This window comes from Geospiza fortis, unplaced genomic scaffold (assembly GCF_000277835.1).
Source record: "Geospiza fortis unplaced genomic scaffold, GeoFor_1.0 scaffold130, whole genome shotgun sequence".
NCBI lineage: Eukaryota > Metazoa > Chordata > Aves > Passeriformes > Thraupidae > Geospiza > Geospiza fortis.
Window position 1 is genome coordinate 4,804,582 of NW_005054300.1, and position 11,465 is coordinate 4,816,046.

General features: G+C 42.6%; 1 protein-coding gene across 1 annotated transcript in view; it reads right to left on the reverse strand.

Moving 5' to 3' along the window:
- Window positions 1-5,324, reverse strand: part of WBP1L (WW domain binding protein 1 like) — a 52,167-nt gene extending 46,843 nt beyond the window's left edge. The window contains exon 1 of the mRNA XM_031063754.1: window positions 5,283-5,324. Coding sequence (XP_030919614.1) covers window positions 5,283-5,309 — 27 coding nt within the window. The 5' untranslated portion in view covers window positions 5,310-5,324. The remainder of the gene's footprint in view (window positions 1-5,282) is intronic.
- Between the last annotated feature and the right edge of the window lie 6,141 nt (window positions 5,325-11,465).

Sequence of the window (11,465 nt, forward strand, 5' to 3'; positions counted from 1 at the left end):
CTTACTAAAAGCATTTCTTGGAAGGGCTGGAAAAATTTATTTCAGATGGATTTTTCAGCTGAGAACAAAGTTGTATTTATTATAATTATGCACTCTCCAGTATGGCCTGCCTTGCTGAGAAAGAACATTAAATTCAGCTGTGCACGAACTCATGGAAGTGACCTTTTTGAATGAAAATGCTGCAGCAAGAGACTTGTGGAACATTCTCACTAAATAACCTACTGTCTGCAACTTGTAGATTAGTGCTCAGACCACTGATTTTAGCTGCTACTTACATGGGCACAAATCCACATGAGGTCAATCATGGGGTCAAGCTGAGAATAAATCGTGTGCGCTGCAGAATACAGTATAGAGAATTGTACTTGTTCTCCAGTCCAGTATGGATTTATGAACTTTTGTTAACCATTATGTAGAAGCATAACATTGCAAGGCACTTTAAAGAGGTCTTTTCTGCAGGACACCCGGTGTTCCCTCTATATAAGAGGATCAAAGGTGTTATTAACACAAAGGGAACAAGCTCTCACTTTAATGAGAGCAACAAATGCAAAAACGAACACCCACCACCCATGCAGAAATAGCCTGCTCCCTCTTTGTGGAAGGACAAGGATTATCTGAAGACTTCTGCTCCATGGAAAGCCCACACACTTGGGGAAAAGACAGGTTAGCAGTGTAGAACTATAAAGTTAAACCAGAATGCTCATTCATCACCAAATGAAAGGTGAAATGTAAAATAGTGAGAGTGCAAGACACACACTTGTTTGGAAATTAAGGATGTCATTTCAGTGTGCACATATAAGATGTCCCCCTTAGACCCATCAGATGATCTTACTCTTTGCAGAAAGGTTGGGTATCTCATCCTGTGAAGAACTTAACACAGATGCCTGAGCCTTCCCAGCAGCTGGGCAGTCGAATTCCTGATGCCAAACAAAGCAAGGCAAGCTTTCATGATGACGTCCAGGACATCTCATGGGCAATTGGAAATCATTCCTCTGCCTGCCCAGCCCAAGAGCATCCCACAAGGATCAGGATCTGCTGGCAACCTGCTCCAGGCTCCCTCTCCCTTTCACTCCCAAGGTATGCTCTCGTGGCAGGCTCTCATGCTTCATGGCCATCTGAAGATTTTGGTATGCAGTTCAAAAGCCTAGAAAAGAGACTACCCTGTACTAAGCATCCAGAAGTCAAAATGCAGCTGTAAAAACAGTTTGTGCTGCCAGTTTGGGTTCTGCACTCCCTTTTCAGACTCTGCATTTGCATTTCAGCCAGCTCCCACTGCTCTGCTCGCTGAACCTGCTGCTTTGGTTCCAAATCTCCATCTCTGTGTGCTGTTGTCTCCAAGGGGAAACAGGATACAAGAAATTCCATGTTTTGACTTTGCTACAGAACCAATTAGCTGCAAAGAAGGAAAAGCTTTCACTTGAAGGAATAGTTTTCCATGCACAAACAGAGCACATGCAATTTGTGAGGGACACTGAAGCTCAATCCTCATGCATCTTCACATGTTGATTATTTACAGTAATGCTTTCCACATAAATAGAAGAACAGTCTCCACTCAAGTACAGAAGAAGCCAAGAACAACAAAACTGTATCTTGACAATTAGGTAAAGTTTGACCATAGTACTTGAGGGCATTAAAAACCTTTGGACCAAAACCTCGCAGAAGAAAACCAAGTGCTTCTTAGTTAACAATTAATAATTTAGACCTGAAGACTTTTAGCCAGACATCCAGCTGAAGAGGAAAATTACACACTATTTATACAGCCATTACCACACAATCCCCTAGTATTTTGATACAAAAAATACAGTTCATAGTACATTTGCCATTTTAATGTCCCCATTGTAGATGAGAAATGTGAAATTACTTTCTTAATATCATGTGGTAAGCTAGGATCACAACTGAAGAGTCTTGGAAAACTACTTATTCATCAAAGGGAGTACATTGGGGCGTTTAAAAATATTTTTAATGATATTTATAGATTCACTCTAAAAAAACCCAAAACTAAAGCTAAACCCCAAAAATTTTCTACTTTTTCCCCACTGTTGCACTATCTTTTGGGTTAAGTAAACTAGCAAGGCACTTCACCCTCGAGAGCCCTCATAACAAGCATATGCAAGATGCCTGCTGCCAGGATAGGGAAAAATCTGATCAACACAGACGCAGTGCAAGACTTGTAAATGAAGAGGTTATTAGGTTGAACCAGATAAAAGAAGTAAGTTTAAAGATCATTTCTTTAATTAAAGACACTAGTTAAAATCACAAACAAGTTTTACCTTGCACCATGTCCTGAAGGAAAGTGCCTTCAGAAGGATGGTTGGCAGGCAGTGCCTGTGCGAGAAGAGCCACTGATAGTAAGAGCTCTCAGCAAAAGAATACAAATAAACAAAATCTAGGGTCATTCATTTCAGAGTCTGTCCCAGCTTGTGAAGTGCCACTAGAACTTAAGGTTTCCAGAATTGTAAAATTAACTTTTTCTGTGTAATGATAAAGGCTACATCAGCAGCACTCAGCCAGCCTACAGATAACACTGATGCAAGGTACACAGTTTCATTGACACAAATAAACCCTCCATTTGTTTGGTTCCAAAAGATCAAGATGGCCCACACCATCCAGCCAGGTCACTGTAAACATCTCATCTAGTGCTGCTTTCCTCCCCTGAAGACCCCTACATTTTCCAGCTGAAGCAAACTGTTCACTGACTTGCATACACAGATTTAGTCCCGTTTTATTAGGACACACTGAATGTACTTAATCCTTTGGTTGCACTTCTAAAATCTTTTAGAGTAGGATTAGAGAAAGAAGAGTTTTGGTTATATACTGTTAGATAACACAATACAGACAAGAAACCATCACTGTCACACTTTGTGTTGCCCAAAGTTTATCTGCTCTGTTAAAGGCTGTGAAAAAAGGAGATTAGTCTGAGCCTCATCCACACCAGGAATACAGCAAGCCCTTACATTTCACATCAGCCTGAAGTTACACGCCAGCAAAGGTGAAACAAGGCAACAACAGATTTGTCTGGCCCATAAACTAAAGTTTTCCTGGCACAATACTTCTCAATATATATATATATCATGCTGAAAATAAAGGAGGACTGCTTCTCCAGCTAGTCCATCTAAAGAAAGCAGACTGCAGGTTTTAGAAGAGAAAATGATTGCTCCAGAGCTCCTGAATTCATCTTTGGCAGGATGATCCTTGGACTTTGGAGTCAAATGATGGGCCTAAGAGCACAAAATAGGTCTGAGGAGAAAAATCTCCTAACTCTTGTTTTGACAGCCTAACCACTGGTTTAGTATGAACACAGACTCTGGAAAGTAGAGATAAAAAGAGCAGAAAAGCAAGAAAGTCAGTAAAAACAAAGAGCCACAAACATGAGAGTGATATTAATAACCAAGAATGTGAGATGCAAAAATTCCTAGTGAGATGAGTAGGAAAAATGAGCAAAACAATGAGATAAAAAGAAAACAATACAGCTAGGAAAAAAAGTAGAGGAAAATAAGACCTCTTATTTTTGACACAGCGATTTAAGATAGGCTCTGTTGGAGTCCAAGTGCTAAGTGTCAGTAAATGGAGACAGTCAGCAATGACAGATGTCTGCAAGCCTGTTTTATCTAAGCTGCAGATCACAGAAGGCTGGAAGGTCAAATGCAAGCTGTTTGTGAGGTTTGCATCTTCTAAAAAGACAGAAGTCAAAAATGACAAGGTAATTTGAAGACAATTCAACACAGGCATAACCCTTCTCCTCCTCTTCCTCTTCAGCATTCACTGTTAAAGCAGTCTGCAAACAAATGAGGCAACCACTAAGAAAAAGAGGAATTCATCACACAGGAGACCCAGACATGAGTCATGACTTTCACATGTATTCAGGTAGTTACATGCATTCCAAGCAGAGTAAAGGTCTTTCAGATCATAACTGAGGAAAATTCTTTCCTTCCCCCAAGAAGAGAGGCAAGTTTGGTAATTTTACAGTTACAATTGATACACAGGATGTGAAGTCAGCCCAGGATGAAGTCAGCCCAGTGCTATGCTCTTGAAGACTGCCTTCTTCAAAGGTTTTGTTCAGTGTTTACAACACCCCTGTACTGTGCCCACCACCTCCTCCAGCCCTTCCCTTACCTCCTGGCTCATTCTGATCTCAGCCCCCATTTAATCCTTTCATTCCACACCAGTCACTCCCAATTCTTGTTTAGCTCAGCTCTAAAATGTGCTTTTACCGACTGCTACCTCTGTGGGACAGGTTTTCTGCCCACCACCAGTGAGATGGCTGTCACAGGGGATAATTTATGCAACAGCATGGCCTGATCTTCTGCTGGAGACAGAAGACATGCAGTTCCTGTGGGTTCCTGCCGGCAGTCATCCATCACCTGGGATTTAAAGAGGATCCCAAACATAGAAAGAGGTTTTTAAAAGAAACAAGTGATTCCTGATACAGTGCAAACAAATAAAATATCTTATTACACATAGTAAGGAATACAGAACTTAGAAGGAAAAGGACTTTGCATATTTTGCACTCTTTCTGTATCAGGCCTCTGGTGTGGCTGCCACCATTACACCATTGTTTGACTGGAAGTATTATCTGAGACTGTCTTTCTTAATTATCAGCTCCGATTCCACAATAAGTTAAAAAAAAGGTCTCTTGTGGACAATGGTACTTGACCTGCTGGCCATATCTTCATGCAGGACATGAGAGAAAAGAGTGAATCAGTTCTGCTCCCTAAAAAGCCTTTGCACTGTCTGTAGGGGAGTCATTAATGGTCAAGTGTCTTCCCTGCTTCCAGAGGAAAACTTGACACCTTTTACACAGGGAAAGCTCAGCACGGCTGGTGAGATTCCTGGCAAAACACACTCTTCATAGCTGTTGCTACAGCTTATCAACCTTTTCACCTTCAATTTGCTCTTTAGCCAGCAGGAGACAAAATGAAAAATAAAAGTAGCTGTGTAACCACTGGAGCTGACCTCCCATAAATGTTTTCCACAAGGCTGACTGACTTTGCAGGCTCACAAACTCTGAGCTCCAACGGAGGGTCTGGTAAGAGGCAGAGTATGTATCATGTCAGTCAACCCAACTCAAAAATTTCCCAGTGCTAATAAGCTCACTAGTGTAGCTTCTCACTCAATGATCCCCTGTTTGTTTGGTTTTTTAAGGCGTCTCTGTGCCTACCTGTTTCCAGGAATTCTGTTGAAATTTTACACATCTTTGAGGTATCTTGCTATCAAATTTCATTCAAGTTGGTCGATAGCTTCAAAATGGATGGGGAGATGGACACTGATAACTACATAAAGCTCACCTTCTTTTGTGGACTATCTTCTTTCATTAATAAAATCCATTTTCCTGCTCAAGTCACTCTCTCTCCCTTCTCCAGGACATTTAACAAATGTCAGTATCTTGACAAGCTCCCTCAGCCTGAAGTAGAGCCAAGAGAGGGTTAGTATGTGCTTTTCCCATGTTCCCTCCCAGATCTCAAAAATAAATCCCCACAAGCAACAAAACAAACAAAAAAGCCCCAAACCAAAACACAAAAAACCCCTCAAACCCAAACACAAAAAACCAAACCCCATGGACCTCCACTCGAATTGCCTCTGAAATTTTATTACTGCCTTGCACACACCAAAACTAGAGATGAAATAAAAACATATCACCATTAGAAGTAACAGATTTCCACCTCATAGTAATGGAGAAGATTAAAGAGGAAAGAAGGGAGAATCCTCTTCTTTATTGCTAAGATCTTTCCTTTCTTGAGTTTCACTCTTCCCTTTGCTAGTCCTAAAGACTGCTGTCAAGAACACAAGGTCTTGATCCTTTACAAAAAAAGGAAAGGTCCATGTTGTCTCTCATTGCCTAAACCTAGCACCCAACAACTTGTCAGTCCTGGCAGCTGCTTGCCATACCCACCTACACCTCTGCAACCCATTGTCAGCAAGAAGCCATTTAAAATGCTGCTGGCCAAAGCTGTGTGTCCTCCAGGTCTGCACTGGGAATCTCCTCTCAGTCACTTCTTCATAAGCTTCCTGTGCATGTCAGTGTTTGGATTTGGTTTACAGTATGCCAGTATAGAAGTGCTCAGGGAGAAGGAACTGTCTGAAAACTGCATCTGAATCTCCTACACAACCCAGTTTTCATGTCCTTTTTTTCTCTGACCAGTTCGGACCAGCCTTGGGCGATGCCAGGTGGAGGGATCAGCAGAGAAGGGCTGCAAACAAGCAGCACGACAAGGCGTCTTCACACAAAATACAGTCTCTCCCTTCTGCTTGCAGGTGTTGTTCTGGGCAGAGCATGCCAAGGAGCATTGGTTACATTGGCATTAAATGGTTTGGCCTGCTGCATCAGTCTGCCACCATCACCTACCTCACTTTGCACCTAGCAAACCCCTGCGTGCGAACTGCTCTGTTGCAGTTCCAGAAGCAATTGCACAGACCACAGCTACCATCTAAAAATAATACTGGAAGTGGTGATCCCACTGATAATCACATCATTAAAGAAGAATCAAGCTTTTCCTTGTCCAAGCAGATAAACAGCAGGTCTCTGCAGCACCTTGAGCCTTCCTCTGCAGTCAAACAGTATCTACTGCTGAAATCATGGAAAAAACTTCATTTGTGACAGCCACACCAACATACTTCTTTTAACAAGCAAGGTAAGGGCATACAATTCCTGCTTGGCAAGCCTGTCCTCTCCAGCCAGCTGTTATTTCAGGTACGTTTGTTACGTGCACTCTTCACAGGCCCAGCCACACAATCACTTGTCACAGCTCCATTGTCACAGCACTCAGGTGTTGGCATCTCAAAACATCTCTTCTTAGCTATGGGCTTTCCAAACACACACAACAGCAGGGGGGATGAGGGATCCAACTTCCCTGTCAGCATCTTTCAATGAACTCATACAAGAATACCATCCGTCACCCTGAGCTCTTTTCCTCTGACTCAGAAGCACAAACCAAAACCTGGCATAATCAGGCTGTCCTGCAACGTGCAGTGAGCATCTCTGCCTTGCCATGACTAATGGCCCTTCCAGCACTGTCACCAGCCCTGCCTCACAGACAGCTTTTAAGATCTCTGACATGCTGAGTCCTTTCCCCTACACTGCAAAAACAGCAGCTTGTCTTGGATTCATTTGTTTCACTCTGAAAGAAATGCAAGAAAGGACTGTGGAAGAGACATTAAGTCATTGGTTATATGCATTAATAAGCTCAGAGGATTCCTATGCAGCTATCCAGAAAGGGCAAATGCTTACCCTGCAAAGCAGGGCAGCTCATATCAGAGGAATATCCCCAAACGTGGTTCCAAGTACATGTTGTCAGGAGACAGAACAAAAGGCCACGTGCAGCTCAGCATTACTGAAACTGCTGGACATGCCTGACAAGGAGACCTTTGCATAGGCACAGCCACAACCACAGGGCACATCAGTGACAGCACCTCATGGAGAAGTAGGCCACAGGATCATTAGCCCAACAATAGCTTTTCGCCACAAGCAAAAGTCTGTTCAATCCTGCCAATCTTCCCAATGTGACTTAAAGGGGAAAAAAAGGCAAAAAGAAAAGGTGGGCAGTTTGCATTTACTAAATATATTGTCCATTACCTCAGAGGATGGCCATATGGAGGATCATGAAGAAACACAAACTATTACCAAGATTAGTGCCCTTCTAATACCACAGAAAGACAAAGGTGAACATCAACATAACACCATGTTAATACAGGCTGACAGAGCCACATAAAAGAGCAGAGTTTCCATTTTTGCCAGCAGAAAAGCAGCTGTTCAAGATGCTTACAGGAGCAGCACTTCTGGGAATGAAAGTGAGAGTTCAGTGGGTGTTTTAGCCAGGTCTGAATAACTGCTGTTGAAATGTGATCACATCCATCCTCTGCCTCCCTGCCAATGGCAGATCACCACTTTGGGCAGGACCTCAGAGCAGAGCAGCACGTCATACTTCAGGGCCACTGCTCAGGGACACTTAGTACTGGATGCTCCCACTAGCTAGATGTGGCTGACCTGGCCCAACAGGCTGGGAGGATGGAAAAATCCCCAACCAGAGCAAAACAGCCCTTCCAAGTTCCCTTCTCACACACAACTCTGCAACAGTTGCCCAAATTCATTCTTAAACAGGTGCTAGCTATATTTTTCTTAACTAATATTTGCAGGGTGGCAGGGAAATTCTCAGAAAGGCAACGACAGGTCCCAGTCACAGAGATGCGTTGACTTCTATGAAGAAATGTGCCACTCTTCTCCCCAGGGTTCACTGGACATTTTCAGACCTGGCTTTCCATCTGCTGCCCAGCTGCAGAGATGTAAGTTGAAACTCTTACAGCATTTTGTGTAATTATGAGTGCAACTCACAAACAAAATTTAATCAGCGGGAAAGTGTGCTATACAGATGAGACACCAGAGTTCACAGTGGTATAATCATCACAGAAAGAACAGTCTTTAACCCAGCCTGCAGTTATTTAGAGGTTCCTGTTCTATGCAAGTGCATCACGTACTTTGATCTCTGCTGCCTCCTGCCAAAATTGTGGATATTAGCAAGCCAGAAAACCAAGAGTCTCAGACAAAGATATGGCAGACAAAATACATCCTATGGTCCACAAGCAGCTTTCCTCCTGAAGGAACCTGATGCATTTCAGGAGACACAGAAGTGCAGTTGTAACTAATTACCTTTACCTTAATCAAAACGTTGTTTTAAACTTACAGATGAGGAGCCTGTTACATGAGGATTGAAATTTTGCTGTTCAGTTCACAGACTACCTGAAGTGATGCTCTGAAAGGGTGTGAATCCAGCCAAAGCCTTAGATGAAGCATGGTAACTCCACATTGGTGCAATCAGAGCTGTGGTCACAGCCTGGGACAGAAACTCTGTGTTACAGGGGTGTTAGCCACAGTGACAGTCACGCTGAGCTGTTCCTTAAAGCAAGGACCTGTCCTCTGTCACATATGATGAATCATGCCTCAAGTCACAGTACTTCAAGCAAACTCTTTAATTTGGGATTAAATCGGTCTTTACGAACATGCTTCTGCCAGATTTTGGCTCAAAACCACCTTATTAGAGAAAGAGAGATTCCACAGGCTTGTCACATAGTTAACATTCACTTAAATCTCTTGTTTTTAAAGACAACAACAGTTGAGAAAACTATGTGATAATTAAGTTGCAGGCATGGGAAGCAGACAGATTATTGAGACGGTCAAATAACCTTTATTCTGCCCTTTAGAGACAAACTACGATAGAAAAATTATTAACATTTAAAGTTTTTCATTACAAATTTTATCAGTTTCATTTTGAAATATATTAATTTCTTATTTCCTTCTGCCATAAACTGAGAAGAAGCACATAGCTAAGGTGTGCTGCTAAGACTCCACTTCTACAGCTGCTACTGAACACGGCTAGATTTCTTCTTCCTGTGATGTTTATCCTGATTTTATTACAACATAATTGGAATACTTCTGCCTGTAATTTACTAATAAATGCTTCCACTCGAGTTCACAAAGTTTCATGTTCTGATTACAAGTGAAACTGCAATGAATAGTCATGGAGACAGATAAACCTGGACTCGGGATAGAAGATAATAAAATAGCTCATCATTTTCTCTGTGATCCACCTTAGTTAAAAGAAAGGTCTTTGATGATCCTGGGCAGCCTGGACTTATTTTAACCTGAAAAATCAGACACTCCTGCAGAGCACAGTGTGTTCTCCTGAATGTTTGTTCAGTGCTAGGCAGTACAGCTCCACCTCCTGAATTTAAAGGACACATTTCTTGCAGCCCAGCCTTAGACCACCGTGTCTGTGGTACAGTTCTTCTAGGCAAGGGGACACAGACCCTGAGCAAGCAGCTCTCCCTGACAGCAGAAGCAATCAGGACATAGCAAATGTCTGTGAGGTAATGGAAGAAGACAGCAGTCACCAGAGGCAGCAAGGGCAACAGCACTCTGGAGAGGACAAGAGAAAAATGCTGTCAGGGTTTCAGGTAGAAACACAGGAACCTTTGGTGCAGAGATCTTCCAAATACAGCACTGCCCCGCTGCAGGTCTTCTCTGTGAACTCACTGGCTCGCTCTGATGAAATCAGGCTCTAAGGCAACACCAAAGCAGATGAAGTTTTGTTACATGCTCTTTTCTCAAGATCCTACATTACCACGCTGGTTTTTGAGTGGGCAGCTGTCAATCTCTAGTGCAGTGAGATAATTCCAGCCTTTTGACAGACAGAGTATACATTTAAGATCTAAAAAAAGCTATGAGAGTTTTATATAGACAGACTATAGAAAGGAAATGAGTAAAAGATGCATCCCTATCCAAGCGCTCTTAAAGAAAACGTAGGCAGCCAAACCTGTTCTCCCCCACTCTCCTGTATTGTACCACGCAAGACATATTATTTTAGGATTATTTCTGGTGCACTGACTAGAGAGTATATCCACAAGACACAAATGCCACTATTCCACATGCAATCCAGATGTACAATTGCTTCCATGCCCTCCTCCTTTTTTCTTTCTCTCTTTTCTACTTCCTATTTATTTGACTAATGTATAAACTGTCTGAGGCAGGGAGCATCTTGCACATTCTTCAAAGCAGGTATGACACTTTTATTAGCGTGTATAGGGTTATGGAGACTCACAGCTACCATACAAATAATCCTACCACCTGACCATTGCTCACAGCTGGGTACTGCAACAACTAGAGAGCAAAACGGTTCTGAGATGTGCTTGTTTACGTTTAGTTTATGTACCTCAGCCTGCAGGTGAAATGGAGCAAGCACCAGGACTTCCATCTATTAAAGGCAGTTGAGAGAATGTGGAAAACACACAGTTCAACACAATCCTACATCTGGCTCCCTAGGGCAGGAACAAGCAAACCTTAGCCTCAGTATGGCTGAAGAGGATTTGGAAGAGCTCTACCAACAGCGAATTACACAGCTTTTAAAGTAGATCTGGTGCTCTCAACACCTTGAAAATAGCGGAATTCAAAAGAGGCATAACATCTGTAATTGTAGACAAGCTCCTCACCTCCTCCTGCAGAAGTATTGAGAAGTATTTTAGTGGATGCCTTCCAGAAGGACACATCTGTCTGCATCCCTTTGACATTAAGCACAACGCACCCCATGACACCTGTAACCTACAGTCACAGCTCAGCATCTCACTATCTCTGACCTTCAACAAATGCAAACTGCAATTTGTACTTTATACAGAATACACCATATCAAACCATATGTCATCATACTCCATCCATGCTCTCCACAGGGTGAAAAAGGCATAATGACTCCATGAACCACAAGATCCAGGTCGTGCACAGGTTGCTTGGCCGAGTGCAGTCCTCACTGAGCGTCATTGAACATACACATCAAGGTGGGAGAAGTTACAGGTGTCTACACTTCTGGACTCAAGACCACCACTGGAGATGTGAACAGTACATCTTGTAGCATAGACATGAGACAAAGTAAAGAGATGAAAAAGAGGGAGCCAACTTCATTAAAACCCTTCCCGGGCATCACAAAAGT